A 20,326-nucleotide genomic window follows, 5' to 3' on the forward strand; every position below is an offset into this window, starting at 1 on the left:
AAAGGTTCTAAACGCTTGAATAAAAAAGTAAACTGAGAGGAAAGTAAACTCATTAAGCAGCCATGTGATAATACTAACGTTGGGCCTGTAATGAACATACACCTATTGAATACGGCCATTAAAAGAAAAGTGCATGGACATGGAATAAACTGAACTGGTCTAAAACTATTGGGTCAATTCATATAAAAGTAAGGATATCATAGGGAAGACATAGGATTGACACGTATTCCTAGTAAGTGCACATCTAATATTCATACAGGCTGTAGGCCTACAGAAATACCCGAGATATTTAGATCTCCAGATTATCAACCAAACAAAACAGATGATACAATCTCCTATCTTTCAAGTATGCCTAGAGTAAAAGAAAAATCTATTCTTATCAGATGTAGCAAGCATTCTTTGCCACACCTCCAGTTAAGTGGAAACAAAACTGTTTCATTGTACTATCGCTACAAGTCTGTTTCATTGTTTTATACCATTGTATTACAACATAGTAAATGTTACACGCAACACAGAGCAACATAAAATGCAAGATGGCCACTTACAAGATCCAAAACTCCAAACATTAAAATCATCACAATGTAGGGGCTTTATTCTGCTCAAAGTCACCGTGGCCAAACATAAATACAAACCAGAGATGGTATAGTGGACGCTTTGTAAATAGAAATACAAAACAGCTGAGTTTATGTACAGTTTAATATATTATATGTGTATGTTTATACAGACATATGCATGTATCTGTATACACATACACGGACGTTCAGCAGTTCAATGGAAATGAAGGTAAGGGATAAAAAATAGAACATATCAGTATTTCACTCTGGGTGAAACAACATACACAAAAAAAGATTTTGTCCAAACTAAAAACACACACACACACACACAATCAGCAATTCAGGGTTTCAAGTCTGCCTCTTTGAGGTCAGATGCTTGCTTTAGAAAATAGATCTATTTCAGCCAAGTCAGACATTTGAAACACACTAACTCAATATTCACAAGTCTACACCCACCCCACACCCCATCCACAAGCAAAGAAAGGGAAAAAAAACTTGAAACATGACAAGCACATTAGGAATAGGCAAGCCAAAAATATACAGAGGAAAAAAGTGGGAAAAAGGTTTGTCAAACATGAAACAAATACTACTGACAAAATACAACAGAAACAAAAATAAATGTTCAATGTGATTTCAATGTCAGGCAGTTCAGCTGTATACTTACATTCTAGCTTCTAGTGAACCTGAATCTACACTCTTAAAATATGGGTTCTTCAAGAGTTCCGTATGAAGCAAGAGTGTAGAACCTCTGCTGTGTAGAACTTCTTGTTTCTTGTTTGGGGGGTGGGGTGGGGGGGTTCTTTGTGCCTCTAAAGAATTCTACAAAGTAAAAACCCTCTATCAGGAGAGTAAGAACTCTTGGTGTAAAACTGTTGGTTTGAAAGAACAGCTGAAGAACTCCATAGGGAGAGTTTTTCTAAAACTTGAACCAACTAAAAATGAAATCAGCACCAATTCACATTATATCACACACATAAACAATATAATATAAAATTATACATTTTAGGATATATAATAATATATCATAATACCAGGATTTCAAAATCAAAATGTTTTTTTGTTTTTTTTAGAAACATTCTTTACCAAGCACATTTTCTTATTCATAAAACAGGGCAATAAACAAGAGATGACGGTAATATAACTAAAACATCTCTGAATAGCTCAAACTTTACATTTCAGAGGTAAGTTAAAGTGATATTTCAACATAAAGCCTCAAGAAAACATACTCTGTTCCACAGTCAGAGTTGATTAATATGGTTTTGGGGTGTTTTTGGTCAAACGCTTCAGATTTTACATTAAAGGTGTAGTCCTCTAGCCTGGCCATGCCCACCTAGTTTCTGGGCCCATTTTCATTTCACTGAAATACTAGTCTGGTTCCTCTAAATGCATTTACATTTCCCTCAGCCACCAGGATGGCGGACCAATCAGCGGCAAGAGGGGGTGACATTAGTGTCGAAATCAAAAGTGGCAGTGGTAAACAGTAGTAGCAAAGGGAACATGTGTACATTTACACAGCAAAGGTAAATATGTTGTTTCCTGACTGCCAAGTTGGCCAGTTTGTAAAGGTGAGGCGAAGTAGGAAGTAATGTTAGGCCTCCCAGATCAATGTGATTGGTTAGGCAGGACCAATGATTTCAAAGTTAACGCAAAATCTAGACTCATTACGATGCTAGTATTGGAAACATTTCCCAACGGTGATTACCCACTCTTCACGAAGTGAGTGGGTCTGGTGAAATCAGGCTAGCAGTCCTCCTAGTCCTCCGATCCTTCCAATGGCTTCCATGGAACATCAAAACACATTTCTGAACTGGTCATGTGCAGTCAAAGAACCGTAAGAACTTTAGCGTGAACATCTGGAGAGGACCATAGAGAAACTTGGCCTAAATGTCTCTAAAGAAATATTTAAGCTGTAACTTTCCAGACCGATCCAACGTGTCTTGAGGGCGAGGCTAAAAGTACCCAGACATGTGAAGGTTGGGAGTGAACTGAAGATTAAAAGCTTGTATTGGCCTCGCCTTATGTGCATTCATTTTCAACGCACTTCAAGACCGCAATTTCACTGAGCTGTGTGCAGACTGAACTCACGTCACTAAGTGCAAAAGTTCCATCTGGTCCTGTGAGACAAGTGCTGCTGCTGCACATGTTTACCTACTACCACATTCAAGTTCACATTCTGGTCACTGACCACAACATTCCAACAGTGCAGAGCAGCAAACAATCTCAGGCTAATTGAAAAAAAAAATAATACATACATTCAACCTATTACCTGGTCTCCATTTTAAAATGGCTGTGATAATCCAACTATTGAGGGATATTTTTTTGCTGCTTTAGACGTTTTGAAAACATTTCTAAATTTCAAGTAATTTGTGGTCTTAGATTGATTCCAGCTGGGAGCCTATGGGGTGTCATTTTTGTCCCATCTCAAACTTAAACACCGAACTAAAGCCACACAATGGATAAAAACACCACAGAACCATTTTAAACAACTATGAACACTGAACAAAATAAAGTTTCTTGAGTCTAGTGCTGGAATATCACTTTAAGTGAATAAATCCTCTGCTACCGCAAACACCCTCACCCCGATCCACCAAAGGTATGTGGGCTTGTATTCTAAAATGCCAACTGTGTTAAATAAATGTAATTAAATATTAAAGACATCAGTGCTTCGCCACCACAGTTCCCCTATCACTACACCCAATGGTCGTCCTTGGTCAACGTCATCTCAGACATCAGATCAGTACTGTATGTGGAGTATTGTAGAAAATGCCCCTGTGACTGAAGTCCCTCTTCTAGCAGGCAATTTTACTCTTAGCTCCCCTTACACTACCAACAAGCTCATGGTACTGGGATTCTAACATACAAAACAAACACAATGTATGTGTTAACAGAAGGCAGAAGGGCAACCTTAAAAAGCTGTGTTAGACTTGCAGGAAATGATAGGAAGCATCAACCTTTATCAGCTAAAGAAAGAGGTAATGATAAATGTTCATGAAATGTTGAGATACCCTGGACCTCAGACCCAGTATCCCAAAGAAGAAACTCGAAGGGAAAAGGGTTAAAGTTCTCATCTTGAGTAATAACACATTTATAAAGTACTGATTTACATCTGATTGTCATTACAAAATATCTATAAATCAAAGTCCTCTATCTGTTAAAAAAGCAGACCAATTAAATTTTCATTTAAAAAATACCATGATTGAGAGAGAACTCCATATATTACATTTCGTGGAAAGGATTTTTTTTCTGACCAAGACATTTCACATTTTTCTTGCTGTAAATAGATTTGATATCTATGGCTACATGCCATGCCTTGTGTAAGAAATGAATATACCAACTACTTGTTTACAAGAGTAGGACAGAAGCTTACTCACAGATTGGCAAAAAAGTTAACGAGTGTAAGGTTATCACCCGAGAGGCAGCTCAAGCGGTCTCTCGTGTATCAAGTCCAGCATCACCGAAATGCCCAATGATTCTCTACGAAGACTGAGTCTCAGGCTCCAAAAAGTTTTTTCATCCTCTGTAACAAAGCAAAGTGTGTGCCGCCTTCCTTCCCTCCTCCACGTGTTTGAGCTTAAAACATGGAGACATTAAGGACCTGAACAAAAAGAAAGAGGAGTTCAGACACAGGCCAGTCTGACAGCTCACTCTGCTCCGAGCACAGACCATGCTCAGGAGATGAGGGGCAGGGGGCATTCTTGTTAGTCTAAAAGATCAGTCTGTAATCTTATACACAAGCCATATACATCAAGGGATATCTAATGTATATAGGACTCGCCTAGAGACATACTCTTATGTTATGGCGCTTTATGAATAAAACCAAATGGAATTTAAAATATCATACACATCATATCGTTGCTACATATGATGGATATCTTGAGTGAACAACATATTAAAAATGTATACTGACCAAGATGAGGAAATCTAAATGTAAAACTTCAAAAGAACCTCAGAATAGAAGAGGTGACAAACTGATTGACAGCTGAATACTTACTGAGTCATCCATGATGGAGGCTGGATCAAAGTAGTCGGGTTTGAGTTCTGTCCTCTCTCTACGGTTTTTGGATGGAGGCTGGAAGAGAAAAAAAAAGAGAACAGTTTTAGTTTGACACCTTCAAACTCCCTTCATGACTCATACCTTTCAATGAATTGGTAAATTTTAGTATTAAAAAAATCCTCATTATTTGAATAATTTCAGTAATGTTCCATTCAACCTGACCAACATTGCTCTGATCTAACTCGACACAAAAACCACTCAGTTAAACTGAATGAATCATACCAGGTCCATATTCATGATGAGTGTTAAATTGAATGAATCCTACCAGGTCAATATCCATAGTGTCAAAGTCCATCCCCTCATTCAGGTCCTCTAGTCGATCCTCTGATGACATCATCACATCCTCCACTATGGGCTCCTCGTCATCTTCCATTAAGCCAGTTCCACGTCGGCTACAAATTGAATAAACACAATTGTTCACAGTACCCCTAGCATTCAAATCAGTAACAGATAAAGTATGAATTTTAATAGATTCTCCATGATTAATAGATTCTCCACACACACACACACACACACACACAAAGTACCCCTGGCATGTATTTAAATACTTTTTTGTTCCAATGAACTGATAAACTATGACTTCTGGTAACTTGTGTTCTTCACAATCTAAACACTAATCGTCAGCTTCAAAAATGTCTGTGTGCAGCGTGGTCTCTTACATGGCATGCTGCATGTGACTCCTCATCTTGGCGTAGTGCATGCTGGCTCTCTCGTGCTGCTGTCTGGCCTCGGCCTGCTGTCTCTGGGCCAGCATCCATGTGACCTGGGAGCTGTTTATGGACACAGAGCACACAACAACGCTCACATCACATGCACACAACGAAGACATGTGGCCATGGCAGCACACTGACACAATTGCCATGAAAACAATAGGGCATAAACAAAATCCTGCTCCACTACAAAAAGGGAGTGGCTGCTTTGATAGTCTTGTCTTCTCTCTGTGTTATCACAAAACAATCTGTGTATTGGTGCTTATCTGTGAAAATGGCAAGCAAGGGCTATAGCTTTGGTGGATACTGCACAGCAGAGATACATGCAGGAATGGTGGACTCAAGCAATGGCAATATTTCTAGATGTGTGTATGTGTGTGTGTGTGTGTGTGTGTGTGTGTGTGTGTGTGTGTGTGTGTGTGTACTGCACAATCAAAAAACCCTCTTCAAAAGCCATTTATTGGTAGCTGTGCTGGGGGGGGGGTGTTCTTACTTGTAGTCCATGGTGGGCTGCGGCTGGCTATGCGGGGTCAGAGGGGTCTGCGGCTGGTGCTCGTTGGCCATGGCGTAGACGTAGGCTCCGGCCTCCTCCTGCCGCAGCTTCTTGGGCTCGCGCAGCACCGTGGAGGTGAGGTGTGGCGACGGCAACATGACCGGCGTCTGGGCGCCCTGCTCGCGGTTCAGCCACATGGCCGTATCTGTGCTGCTGCAGCTACCCTCCTCTGATCAGGGTGACGAGAGAGAGAGAGGGAGAAGGAGAGAGAGAGAGAGAGAGAGAGAGAGAGAGAGAGAGAGATGAGCATGCACACACACAAACCACAAACACAGAAAAAAACACATGCAAGTAGAAACCCAAGACACGTTAATAAAAGAAGACATAAGAGTGCAATAGAGAAATATAGAAAAACAAATCAAAGCTAGAAATCATAGATGCATCACATACATTTTTTAAAAGGTGCCATGTGTAATGTCCGCCAAAAAATCAATTTTTCATACAAAAAAAATCAAAATTCATACTCCACATTCCATAAAAGATGGGGGCAGTATACCTCCAGAAAGTGAGTTGGTTTACCCTAGAATAACAACCGAGAAACGTGTATTGCAGTTTGGCTGGCGGTTATGTTGCCCGCATACTGCCTCCCATGGCCGAAACTGGTATTATGACACCTGTCGGGCTGTGGCTAGTGATTTAGCAAGCTAATTCAGGTTGATATCTCTGCAGCACTATACCATGTCATTTTTTAATGACATCATCGCCCTTATTTCTTCTCATTCTTTTGATGCGTGTAGCTCATTTTTTGGATATTTTTACCTCAATTCTTACACACGGTACCTTTAAAGTATTCCATGAAATAAGAAGATTTTTACACAATCTTTTTTTCACTCATTGAAACACACACACTCACCTTCCGGTAGTTTCCTCTTGCTAGTGACTGAGGGGGCTTTGCTCTTTTTGCTGCGCGTGGAGCCGCGGCTGCTGATGCCACTGATGACGGACATGGTGTCGTCGTCGGCACCCGCCTGCAGAGAGTTCCGGTAGGAGATGAGCGGCAGCCAGCAGTCCTCCCTCTGCAGAGCCATCTGGAACGTCATGAAGCGCTCCAGGTACAGGTGTCTGCACAGCAACACACATCATTAAAACAGGGACCATTAACACAAGCACACACAGACACACACATATCTGGAATGTCATGAGGCACTCCTGCACAGCAGTATGGAGCACAGACCATTAAAACACACACACACACACACACACACACACACACAGTAAAAAATATAAAGAAATAACGAGTGAGAGGCTGCTTACACAGTCTTCTTGTCCTGGCGCAACAGTTTCGAGGAGAATTCACTGAGGATGTCGAGGAAAGACAAGTGTAGGGGAGGATTGCCCTCTCCCTGTGGGCTGGGCTCTTTGAAGGCAAACTCTATACCGTCCCTGAAACACACACACACAAGCACACCCAGAAACACAAACACACACACACACACACACACACACACACACACACACACACACACACACACACACACACACACACACACACACCAGCTTTCACTGTGATTTCACAGGTTTCATAATGAGAAAGTCACAGTATCGCCAACACTATTCTCATTTAAACTTGTACAGATGTACCTGTGCACTGACATGTCTATACTGCAGATTATAATGAGAAAAGTGTATTGCGTGGATGTTTATTTACTTGTGAAGCATGGCGATGGCTTCCCTGGTCTTGACCTGGTCCAGTCCAAAGGTGAGAGAGAAGCGCCTGGCGAGCTCCTTAATGCCACAGAATGCAGCCGACGAGCGGTCAATGTTACAGCCCAGCTCCGACAGCATCTCGTTAAAGAGCTACGGCAAAGATGAGCAAAACAAAAACAATGGCAACAGGTCAGACCAATCTGCATTTGAAATCACCTCCAAATCCCTCTGTCAAAGGGAATGTGTGGCCAACGTGTGCAGGAGCCTGGTGTTACCTGCTGGAGACTGAGGATGAGGGTTTTGGCACACTGGATCTTGTCGATCTGCCTGGTTCTGCTCATGGTCTCTTTGATGATGTCACCGTAGTCATTGTAGTACTGGGACAGGGAAACACCATGCAACCTCTTACTTACACAGCCCCAAGGAACCACAAACTCACTTGTGTTATAAAATGAATACAATTAGGATTAAAGATATCTCATCAATGATCAACTGAACGGAGCTGTCCACTTGTCTGGTCCTTACCCTCATGTACTGTTTGAAGATGTCTGCTCCAGTGCTCATCTCCACCACGTTATAAATGATGAGTTTGCAGTACGCAGCCAGAAGGTTCCGTCTTTTGTGAAGAGCTTCGATTTTCCATACCTCGTCATACCGCTGATCATCTGCAGTAAAAACACACACACGTAAGTCAGCCAGCCACCTGACAGCACAAGATTTGAAGCTCAACGTCCAAAATTAATGTCATGGTCATCCTACACCTAAAAAAAGTCTTCTGTCGGTGCCAAATAAATAAAAATGACAAACTTGTGAAGTTTTAAAAATATGGACTCATGAATAAGTAACCTTAATTACTGATCTTCTACACAACCTACAACCATATCAGACATTGTATACTTTCTTTCAGCATTTCCTAACTATGTTATGTAACTGGGGTTTGACCTGTGTTGTTTTCTTCATCCTGGTAGACGAAGACGTGGTCCTGGATGAAGCTGAGCAGATCGGCCTGTAGGGACGAGTCCGGGTTGTAGATGAGCGGCTCCAGGGCCTCGCGGCCAGACGACACGATCTGGTGGCTGAAGACCAGCAGCACGTCGCACAGGATGGTGAAGGCCTGCCGGGGACAGCGCACAGCGCCGGGTTAGAGGAAGGTACGAGGTGCGACAGGGGGTTTTGTAATTCAGTCTGTAAGGTGGCTGGTTGCAGAGAGAGAGGGGTAAAGTTGGACTGACCTGCTCTTTGACAGCTGTGTTGACGCTGGTGAGGTAACGCTGGCACATCAGGCAGAAAGCTCTCATCTGCTTCCTCAGATTGCCCATGTCGCTCTGAGCACGCAAAGAGGGCAGAGAAAGACAAACACGAGGGTGTTTGACAGAAGGCAATGCTGAAATGTAATGAACTAGATGTACCGCAAAGCGGTACAAAATATGACCAAAGCTCAGTCCTGCACATTTCATGCACCCCAGTCTTTCAGTGTCCCGGAAATCGTTGACACCAAATTGCTGCGCGGCAGTCATAATTAAAAACTGCCATCGAAATCTGGGAGACACACCGGCATAGAAATCTGGGATCTGTTAATTGATATTTTGGCTTTTGGATATTTTGGGATTAAATCTATAACTCACCAAGTAACAGAGGAATATTATTATTAGAGTCTGTATCACAATATTACCTGTTTTGCAGTGCCTTTGGAGACCTTGGCGAGTTGCCACAGAATGGAAAAATGTGTGCACTGCAAGGCGTGTATCACAATCTGAAAAAGAAAACATCCTGTGTCAAAGCATGTCTTTGTAGGGAATACAGAACTTAAGTTCTCTCATCACAATACACAAATCATTATTACTCAATGTGGAACCCATAAACATACATAGGGGACTGGTTCAGAGGGAAAAAAGGAAAGATGCTGCTATGGCAACACAAGATGCCTACTATAGCCCTCAACAACTGAATCAGTAGGCGAAAGGTCCAAGGCTTTGTGAAAGACTGCACCTGTTGTGGCATGTCCCCGTTCTGCAGACCAGTGTTGAGGAGTCTGTAGAGGTTGGTGAACAAGTCCCACCTGGAGAGGTCATGAGCGCTGTGACACAAGTGTGAGAGCAAGGGTCAGACTCATACAACATCTCCCAACACAACCAGCAAATGAGCGCTGTGACACAAGTGTGAGAGCAAGGGTCAGACTCATACAACATCTCCCAACACAACCAGCAAATGTTCACTTGAGGAAGAACAGAGTATGCAAGAGCTGTACGATATGTGATGTGGTCTTACTTATGGAAGGCTGTGATTCTTTTCAGTGTAGACAAGACCTGATACGCATCATCTTCATCAGTCTCCTCCCCCTATTTAAGAGAGTCATACAAGTGTTTATTCAAAGGGTTGTTAATCTTATTCTTAAAGGGCACGTGTGGCTGTAGCTTACTATTACAATCAAACAGCAGCACCAAACCAATCAGCAAATCTGCCATCATTTAGTATATCAACTAGTCCTGACATAAATTATTTTGAGTAAAATCTGGTGTTACACCAAACCCCTCCAGTGAAGACTGGTCAATCACACTTACTTTCATATTTGCACAAAAATGTCTCATTTACAAAACTTTTCCAAATTGATAAACATTACATAAAGACGCACCTCCTGTAAAAACTCCTCCAGTAGACGGTTGAGCTTGTCAACCTGTTCGTCCAGGAGCTGACTGCGCGCGATATCCACGCGGTTGAAGATGGTGTACTCCTCGTTGGAGAGGGCGTGGAAGGTTCTGGAGCAGGCCTCCAGCACGTCCGTCTCCGTGTGCTTCTCCACCACCTCACGGATCTGACGGAGCAGAGACTCCAAGTGCTACAAGAAGACATAACAGACACTCACTCAAACATACTCATGATGTCATAATGGGTCACACTTTAGTTGGATGGTCTGCTATAATATAATAATAAAACAATATCTGTTAACAATAATTTATGTTGGTTAGAGTTATGGTGATTGATCAAACAACAATTTTAGAGAGCGAACTTGATGATCACCACACCATCAGTTCAGTCCCTGTTCCATAATGTAATGTTCTATTTACATAAGATGTCCGTGAAATGTCCGTGTCCAAGTTGTGCTTTACTTGACTAGTCAGGTTAGCAGGACAATGCTGATAACTCACCTTCTCCAATCTGCCAGTGGTGAAGATCTCCAGCTCAAAGTACTGGGGCAGCTGCAGTAGATTGGTTAACTTGGCTGCATCCACCGTGTACTGAAAGCCAATGGGGAGCATGTAGAGTTTCTGTCTGTGTATGGAAGGTGAAACTACACCATTTTTACTTAACTTAATATGGCCATCATGTAAAACCTACCTTTGCTAGTAACAATGGAAGAGCAACAGCAAACATCTCTGTGATTCTTGTCCGGTCGTCCAGCTGAGTTTTTTTTTCTTTGGCTGTGAGAACCTGCATGAGATTTGAAACATTGGAAATGTCAAGTTCATTCCTAACATAGCAGTGTGTGTGTGAGAGTGTGTGCTTGTATGATTGTGTGTCTATGGACATACAAGAGATTTGATGAGATCCATGGAGAATGTGCATGAGATATCTAGTCCGATCTGTATGAGTGTGTGTGTGTGTGTGTGTGTGTGTGTGTGTGTGTGTGTGTGTGTGTGTGTGTGTGTGTGTGTGTGTGTGTGTGTGTGTGTGTGTGTGTGTGTGTGTGTGTGTGTGTGTGTGTGTGTGTGTGTGCGCGCGTGTTGAAGCTCACCCTCTTGCCACTTCCTCTCCCCACAGGTGGGTGGCACTCACAGGCTTGGCGAACGGCACTCAGCATGATCTCAATCAGAGCCGTTTCCTGCCGGTCCGTCAGCTCTTAACACAAATAACAACAACACAGAGGTTACAAACACACAGTGTTACAAACTAAGTGACAACATCTGTCAAGCATAAAAACTGCAGACCAGACTAGACTTCAGTAATGTAAGTCTGGACATCTGTTGTGTATCTGTCATCATCTATCATCTACACTTGTAACAGGGGTTACGGGTTAATAATAGCTATTGGGGCCATTGGCTGAGCGCTCTTCTCTGGTTAAATCCAGTGTGGAGCATATTAGCCATTAGCCGTGACAGAGGTCTTGGTCCTTCCTACCTTCCTCTCCTGGGAAGGGCTCGTCCAGCAGAAGGCTGATCATGCTCTCCCAATCCTTCAGCAGGTCCGACGCACAGTCCCACAGGCTGTCCACCAGGTACGCCCCGTGCTCATGGAGCTGTACACACACACACACACACACACACACACACACACACACACACAGAACCCATCACTCCCTCACGCGGGACCAGTGGACCATAGTATAGACATAAACACACAAAGACACTATTTGGCTTTGCTTTGACACACAGGCTTACAGATAATCTGTCTGACGGGCTCTCTGGAATTTAAACATTGTTATAAACACTTTGACAGCAACGAAACAACACATTTGAGCTAAACCCAAATGTAATCTTTATTCAACTGGATGCGATGGCGTAATCTTTCAGTAATCTGTTATAATATCCATTAGTAACAATCGAGACAAATTTGAGCTTTTTCCAACTGAAACTTTGGCATGTCCCTACTCCTTACTTTTGCAGTTCTTTTATTTAAAGTCTATGCATACAATCAGATGTTAGACAGACGTTACACATGGAAAGCCATGTTCTGTGTACCTCACTCTCCAGGAAGAAAAAAACTGTAGTCTTGATGAGATTTGCATTGCGACTCTGTCTTCCCCTTCTGGGCATGCCATCTTCCTCGGGACTGCGATTGCTAAACAACCTAGAACACAATGCTTACTGTATAAGACACACTGAGCACTGAAATGGGGCCTTAGGGTGCATTCACACTGGGTCTGTTTAACTGGACCGTACCCGAGTGTGATCACTCCCCCCTAGCCCTGACCCAGCTGGTCTCTGTTCACATTATATTTTTGTTTGTGCACATACACTAGCTTATTTTTACTAATATCGCTTGGCAACATCACAAAAACAGCAGTTTATTTCCTGGTTTTGGAACAGATAGCATTTAAACTGCACCGGAGTTCTAACAAACTGTGCCCTAGACGCCCGTTTTCTAGCGGACCCTGGTCCGGACCCGGGTTCGGTAGACTGTGTTCACATTAGCAAAAATCAAAGAACCATCGGTTCCAACAAACTCTAGATATGAACCTAAAGCAGGGGTAGCAAACGTGCCCTTTGTGTGCACTCATGCAGCTTGTGGCTGTTCAGTAGATGTTTTCACTTTGGACTTCTTGGCCTTAAGAGATCTTTCACCCTTTTAAAATATTCCCAAATGTATCTAAATACTTGACACCGCTGACAATAAAGTTACCAATAGTTTAACTCAAATCATTTTGCTCCTTTTACGAGATGGATAGGAATTTAGCCCCAACAAGAAACATAAGCAGACGCTTTGTTTCTTTCACTAGGTTTAAAGGAACCCTTAACAAGATTTGCTCTCGGGGTCACCCTCTGGTACCCTGGAAATCCAGAGTTCTCGCGAGAGCACAATGGAATTGTCTCTGCGAGACACTCTGGCAAAGAGCAATGATGGATGTTACTTTTTCCCCTTGCATTCCGGGGAACCAGCTAAACTGATGAAGACAGCGCTGCAACGTTGGAGGACAGTACACATTGTTCATAGTGTTATCCGGTTGCGTCGAAGTCCGAAATCATTCAGAGTAAACATGGTCTAGTGTTATCCAATTGCGTGCAGTGAGATTTTTAAATGCATGCTTGTTGCAGCCCCTCGAGTTGGGCCATTACATTGCTTATTGCCCGACCCTTAATCTTTCTAGATTATCAGGGTCTGGATTTTCCAGGCTAACCCTCTGGCTGAGAAGCGCAACAATAAACAAACTAAATATGCGTCCTTTGCAACAAAGTATGAACATATATAGAGGGAATGCATCGACAGCAGTCTGTCGAAAAAGATCTCCGAATCACTGTAGCATAAAAGCTCTCCTCATGCTCCCATGTTGTGAGAATGACAATAAATCTATCTATCTAATAATATCTATCTATCTATCTATCTTTTACGTTTCAATTTTGGGAGGGTGGGGTGGGGGGGGGTATGGGGGCAGTTTAGGTCGCCTACATAGTGCCGCTCAGACAATGGCTGATGTACTGTTCGTCATGTTATGAGGTTATGTGCCATCAAAATGATTTGGGAAACGTTATGTTAAGGTCAAAAAAATGCTATGGGTGCCTTTAATGCTACTGTCGGAATCACCATGCCAATCAGCACACCTCATTTGCAAGTAAGATCATTATAGTAGATGAGGACTAAAGATGATGACTGCCAACAACATATTTTATCAACTGCTCCAGGAATTTAACTTAAGTTAAAATGAATACATAAATATCAACTCATTCCACATTCAATAAAACAAACCGTTCCTGTGATGTATTTGAGGATATTGTCTTTGACTGCAACTCACTTCTTGTAGAGGAACTCCCCTGCCGCCACAGCCAAGGGCCGATGGGCCGAGTACACCAGGTGATAGACACTCTCACAGTCTTCAGAGGTCAGGCACTCATCACCACTCCTGCAACACAACACGACCAAAAATTATATCCACCACTTCACTTTGAGAACAGACATGAAACCGGAAATTATGGTTTCTACTTAAAGGAGAATTCCGGCGATTTTTCACATTGATCTCTGTTTCTCGAGGTCACCGAGTACAGTCGGTACGAAAAAAAACCCCAAAACAATCTGTTTTACCAGCTCGAGTTGGTGCAGCCAACAGCTAGAGCTGCCAGGAAGCTACAATGCTACACTCTGGGGGCATGTTTACAGAGATCTATGTGAAAAAAAAAGCCGGAAATTCTCCTTTAAATGTAGACAAGTAAGGACTTACTGTAGGACCAAGGTCAAGAGTTTTACACCCTGTACGGCCACATCATACTCCTTATCCAAAGTCATGGACACAATGCGATCCTGAAAAGGCAAATTAAAATTGGACTGGATCTTCTGTGCATGTGTAGGTGTTAAGTGTTGGACAGCTGACCCTGCTTACTGACTGCAATCATATGCATATTTGAAATAAACATCTACTGTCAACAGTATTTATCTAACACCACACCACAACAACAGAAGTGGCACTGCACAAAAGGTAACCTCTCACCTACTCAGGATCCCCTTGCATGGAACAAGTTAAAAAAAAAAACAAGGGTCATCCCAGTCCGAGTAGCTCAAGCATACCTTAACATCCTGGCCAGTTTGCCTGACGCAAACTGATTTTTCATGGTGGGTATAATAGTGAAATAGCTGCATTCCTCTCTGCACATGTTCTTATGTTCTTGTTCTTCAACAAAAATATGGACTTAGTTTTAATGGGCTTCTAGGACGTTATGAAGCATCTACATGACAGCATAGTAATCTATTTACCCTCTCTGCATCAACGTCTGTCAAAGCTTTTAAGTCAATATTTTACCTAAAGTGCACAAACCTATGGTAACAGTCTGCTTGTTCTTTAACTGTACCATGTTCTGATGTGTTGAGGTCAAAGTTCACTCAGCTGTGTTTGTCTTACATGTCTATGAAAGCAGACCAATTTATTAGTCAGCCTTCCGCAACTCAACAGTGCTGAGTCAGCCAAGGAAATGTCTATCTACACAAATCAATAGCATGTACGTTAGCACAGGCACATGAATATCTGTGTGTTGTGTGAGTGAGTGTAGATATGAGTTTCTGCTTCTCACCTTGAAGCGACTGGTGAAGAGCTCCAGGCGACTGTTGAGCTCCCGGTTATAATACAAACCCTGCAGGGCCGTTAGACACTTCAGACGCACCTCACCTTGCTGTGACAGGAGGAAAGTAGCATGAAAGGAAGAGAGAAAGAAAGAAAGAAAGAAAGAAAGAAAGAGAGAGAGAGAGTGTCACTTACAGTTGCACTGCCCTCAAATCACAGTGACGCATTTTTCTGAAAACGTGCTTTTTCACTGGGACAGTAACTTGAAAATGCAAATCGGCGGTGAAGAAAAGGAAAAGAACTCTATGGCGCAAACAGCGGTGAAGATCTATCTACTTATCCATCATTACTGTTTACCTTATCATGCAACGTCCAACCGACATATTTCAGGTAGCTGTCATTCAGAAATGCATCACTGTACATCTTCATCCAAACACCGATCTCCTCAATACAAATGGCTCTGATCTCTGCTATTGCATCACTGGAAGAACAGACAGGAATAAAACCACTACAATGTAATACAATGTAACACAGAACAAATACTGCACTGCATACTCTTAATGTATATTATAATGCTATATGCTACTCCACAAAATATATAAATCAATAATAAAGTTGGGCAGCGTACCGATAACGGTGTATAAAAACACCTTTGAAGATAGCATTCATCATATTTTCAATTTCATCTTGATTTTCGTGAAGCTGAAAGTATATAAAAGTAAACCAAATGTGTCAGAAAAAAATATGGAAAAATGAACTTTTTAAAGATTTGCAGGTTTTTTGATTACAAGATCAATTAAGATCTGTTATCTGTATAAATGAGTATTACTGACTAACCTCTTTGCGCTTTTGGAACAGTAGCTCCACTCGTTCCACAGAACGCTTTCCGATGGTTTTGTTTCGCTCAGCCTCATACTGTCTCTGAGTGTTGTCCATGTTGATGCTGAGGTTTAGGGCTACATTCACTAAAGCGGTCATCAGCTTCATTGCTGCAAGCACACAAAGGTAATGCAAAAATTAGTAAGAGAAATCCTCTCATCCACACTAAATCTCACCGTGCAGCAGGATGGATCAAATATCTGGTCTTTGTTTTAACAAGGTGCAGCCTTTGTTCCGGTTCAAGGTGTTGAGTGAGAAGATTTCCGCACACAGTTCTCACCTGCTAGCGTGCTGGTGTGCCTGAAGGCTCGGACCTGGGAGTCAGACAGGCCAGTCAGCAGCGAGATGATCGTGTCCATCATGTACTCGTCATAGATGGTGCTGTACTGACACTGCCGCACCAGAACCCCGATGAACTCACAGAAATTTGTCTTAAACTTCTTCCATTGTGGCCCCGCCATGGTCAGTGGATAATCTCCGCTGTCCTACAGTCATGAGAAAGCAAAAAATAAACATAAGTCCATGTTTATCAACAACTTTGTCAAACAATTTTAAATACCAACACACAATACATATTGTACATATGCACTTAGGCAAACATTTAGAGGGTGTAAGCACCTCATCAAACTCTTCCGTCATCTTTCTGATGATCTCTGAGTTCTGCATGTGTCTGAACATTTCCGAGCTCACAGCACCTGCAACAACAATAGACATTTATGTAAAAACATATGTCCAAAACAACTTAAGCCGAGTAACCAGCTACGTGTTTGACTTACCTTTGCAGCCCGAACACTGGATGAAGAAGTTGATAAGCTCCAGCAGTGCAGTGTCCCTGTCATTTTTGTACGCCTCAATCCAGTCATCTACTACCGACTGCACAAACACAGAAAAAGTGCCATGAGATTCATATATCTAGCATCTACGAAGAAAGCGTGAGCATAACGGTGTTGCATATATAAGCGTAAGGCATGCTAACCTGCATGGCACTCTTGCCCAGTTTGACCACCTCAAAAAGGGTCAGGTTTTCCATGCCATTCTCTTGGTGGTGGCCGTTGACTCTGTTCTGCCCGCCACCTTTGCCCGCTGAGCCTTTGCCCTTCTCACCGGCCCCCTTCTTCCCCTGCCTGGGCACCTGGGCATATTCAAAACAGACAAAGCAATGACTGTTATGGATGAAGACTTTTCCCAGTAACGTGAGTCCTGAAATTAAGTTTTCGGCAAATTTCAGGTCACACAAAACTGCTGATGACAAACAAAGAGGAGGTTTAAAAGTCAACAGGTAAGTTACTTACCTTTGCTTTCCCAAGCTTTGCATTGCGCCCCTCTAGATCCTCAAGATCAGTGTCAGAGGATAGCTGAGTATCAGCTTCCCTGTGAAAAGAATTGCACTGTCATTGAATCTATAAAGTGTCATTGGAAGAATCAATCAAAACCTCTAACTTCTTTACTTTACTTGCAAGTTCTACTGTCTACTGACATGAGTTAAGGAAAGTTCAAGTTGGAATATTACAGATGACAGCTGTAAGCAAACTTTCCAAAGCTCACCATGAATCCGTCAGTTTCATAAGTTCAAAAGTTCTACTTACTGAGGGAAGTGAAAGTCTGAATGGAGCTCCTGTGCCTCTATCATTTCTTTAACATTTTCTGTTTCCCAGTTTAGCACTTGAAGATGTCCCCTCTTCAGCTAGCACCTCTAAAGCTTCCAGAAAACTAAGAGGGGAAAAAACATGAAAACAAATGTCACCAGATGACTAGAATATAAATAAACACTGAAAATTGTGTAACATTCATAAACACAATCAAATTGTAAACACATTTATTGAGTGTGTAGTAAAGCACTCCTAGTTTCAAATAATATTTAGAATTACACAGGTCATTATTTACATTGCTGCTTACCAAGTGTAAAGAACTAAAACGCAGAAATATATTTTTTAGGCCAGTGGTTCTCAACCTTTTGTGAGTGGCAGTCCCCCAGAATGATGGTGTTTGCGACCAACCCCACCCTCCTCCTGCACGCTCCCTGCACTTTTTTTGCTATGAATTAAAGTTTCAGGGAGCTTCTAATACAGTGTGCAGACCCTTCTTTTGATTTTACCTGCATTCCACAGACAGAATAAATTCAATTCTGACTCTGGCTGCAGTGCTTTTAGACATTTTTTTTTCCCGAGAAGCCATCTCCGCAGGCCAACTGTTACAGTTGTTGCGAATACATAGGACATCATGTTCATAACAGCCATTCTTGACCATCAACAACAATGCACAGCTAATAGAACAACACAGCTATGGAGGACAATATCATCGTGACTATTTGTAAAAGTATTAGTCCGCAAAGAATGCAATATTACTATGGGGACCTCCTGGGGGTCGGATCCCCAGGTAGAGCACCACTGTTTTAGAGCATAATTGTCGCCTTTTTGCTGTATTCGTATTCCACATAGACCTTCAGGCCTTTTCTAGTTTGCCTCTCAGGTCCACGCCTGGTTTAACCCGGTAACACGCTAACTTAACACCTAGTTAGCTGTCCGATCAGAAACTGTCCTGTGGTTAAGCTGTTGAGTGTTAGCAATGGCAGCAAGAATCATCTACCAAATCCCTCCATGCACTAAGTTTAAAATCTCCTGTAACATCAGCTAACACTACAAGCTCGATTTTAAAAATGTCACAGTCAACAAACGTTAATGTTGGTTTGATAAGCTGATTTAAAACGTCTACGACCAACCACTGAGTTCTCACCCAGTTAGCAAACTAAGCCATCGGTTACTAGCCGGGTTTGTAGATATTTGTTTATTTTTGTGGGGTATTAGCAAGTTGTAACGTTAGCTAAAGAACACTGGCTTTCCAAAGTAGCTAGCTAGCTGCCCAGTCCGGTACATCGAGTCTCTTCCGTAAACATTGAAGCTAACCATAATAATAGCTAACATTATGTAGCTTCTGTGTTCTCTGTGTAATTCTGTGTTCTCTGCGTTAACGTTAGCTGGCCATCTAGATGCCAAAAGCAATTGAACAGACACCGCTATGTAAGTTTGCAAACGAAGAGACTGCGTTAAATTGTGAAATGGTCACATGCGGAAATGCACGTCTAGCTAAAACAAACGTTTGTGAGCCATGTACAAAGTACGCAAACGTTAGCTAGTTACTGATAGATAGCTAACGTTATCTTGCAGCTGTCACCAACTTCGCTAGCAAGCTAGCTAAGTTGCTAGCATAGCGCCACTAGTTAGCTTACTCGGCAGCTATTGCTACAGCGACAGCAATCGCTGTTGCTCCTGTCAACAAAAATGTGCATTCCATTATTTATCATTCTGAAAATAAAAGATCGGTCTTAACACTTCGGTGGCGGTAATAAAATCAACAAACTCAAAGCACTGTATCCGCCATTTTACAACTTACCTCGTTACAATCAAACAACGTTAGCTACACGAATCAATCAAAAATAATCCAGAAATGACACTTATCCACAGAATAGAATTATTCTGGAAACGAGGCATTGATTGTCACGCGCACGTGCGAGATACATTCGTGTAAGCAGAATTGGTTGAATTATTGGACTACTTTCTCCTGTGCTGGCATGGTACAAATTGTATTTTCGACAGATAGAAGACTCCTGTTCCACAAACGCACCACCAGCAGGTCAGAATGAGTATAACACACGGAACGTCTGGATCAGAGTCCAGAGTGAACAAACCAAGTTTTGCTACAATTATGAACAGATGACAGTGCTTCGTAGGCTACTGAGCCCAGGCGGTATCATTGCAAGATATTTTTGTATGTAGAGAGAATGTGCGCTCATTTGAGTAAATCATGGTCTAATTTTACTGTATTGTGTGCACAATTTAGTAAATTGTGTGCTCGCTTTACTACATAGTGCTCTCGTTATACTTAATTGTGGTATCATTTTAATATATTGTGCGCTCAATTTAGTAAATCATGCACTCATTTTACTAAATTGTGCGGTCATTTTACAAAAATGTAAATGAGCGCACAATTTAGTAAAATGAGCACACTATTTAGTACAATGTGCACATGATTTATAATAATAATAATAATAATAATAGTAATATATAATAATAATAACAATAAGCTTTATTTGTATATCACCTTTCATACACAGAATGCAGCTGTGTACTAAAAGTGCTTTACATTTAGAACATGTAGGCTATCAAAACAATAAAAATGTGCGCACAATTAACTAAATTGAGAGCACAATTTAGTAAAATGAGTGCACTA

General features: G+C 41.9%; 1 protein-coding gene across 2 annotated transcripts; it reads right to left on the reverse strand.

The window, feature by feature from the left end:
• Positions 1-565: 565 nt before the first annotated feature.
• Positions 566-19,729, reverse strand: stag2a (stromal antigen 2a). 2 transcript variants are annotated; one of them, XM_042093880.1, is made up of 34 exons: positions 19,490-19,729; positions 17,686-17,809; positions 17,392-17,470; positions 17,076-17,231; positions 16,876-16,972; positions 16,718-16,794; positions 16,380-16,584; positions 16,058-16,209; positions 15,849-15,922; positions 15,578-15,701; positions 15,231-15,329; positions 14,387-14,466; positions 13,964-14,071; positions 12,195-12,303; positions 11,635-11,752; positions 11,252-11,355; positions 10,855-10,947; positions 10,665-10,754; positions 10,151-10,354; positions 9,787-9,857; positions 9,508-9,595; positions 9,191-9,271; positions 8,751-8,843; positions 8,461-8,632; positions 8,044-8,183; positions 7,794-7,895; positions 7,520-7,668; positions 7,126-7,254; positions 6,725-6,933; positions 5,812-6,040; positions 5,268-5,378; positions 4,874-5,000; positions 4,546-4,623; positions 566-4,149 (listed from the first exon to the last, which is right to left on the reverse strand). In XM_042093880.1, the coding sequence occupies exons 2-34, from the start codon at positions 17,727-17,729 to the stop codon at positions 4,126-4,128; spliced, it is 3,816 nt and encodes a 1,271-aa protein (XP_041949814.1). In that variant the 5' UTR covers positions 17,730-17,809; positions 19,490-19,729; the 3' UTR covers positions 566-4,125. The 2 variants fall into 2 exon arrangements, with proteins under 2 accessions (XP_041949814.1, XP_041949815.1); XM_042093881.1 differs by lacking the exon at positions 19,490-19,729 and adding an exon at positions 17,996-19,195.
• Positions 19,730-20,326: the final 597 nt, after the last annotated feature.

The sequence above is a fragment of the Alosa sapidissima genome, chromosome 5 (assembly GCF_018492685.1).
Source record: "Alosa sapidissima isolate fAloSap1 chromosome 5, fAloSap1.pri, whole genome shotgun sequence".
NCBI lineage: Eukaryota > Metazoa > Chordata > Actinopteri > Clupeiformes > Clupeidae > Alosa > Alosa sapidissima.

What these genes read in the sequence shown, in the direction of transcription:
- stag2a (XM_042093880.1), bottom strand. Translation starts at nt 17,729, where the DNA reads ATGATAGAGGCACAGGAGCTCCATTCAGACTTTCACTTCCCTCA. An exon ending in AGAATCACAGCCTTCCATAA is followed by an intron (nt 9,596 to 9,786) that starts GTAAGACCACAT and finishes CTTGTGTCACAG; the next exon opens with CGCTCATGACCTCTCCAGGT. An exon ending in TCATCCTCAGTCTCCAGCAG is followed by an intron (nt 7,669 to 7,793) that starts GTAACACCAGGC and finishes TCTTTGCCGTAG; the next exon opens with CTCTTTAACGAGATGCTGTC.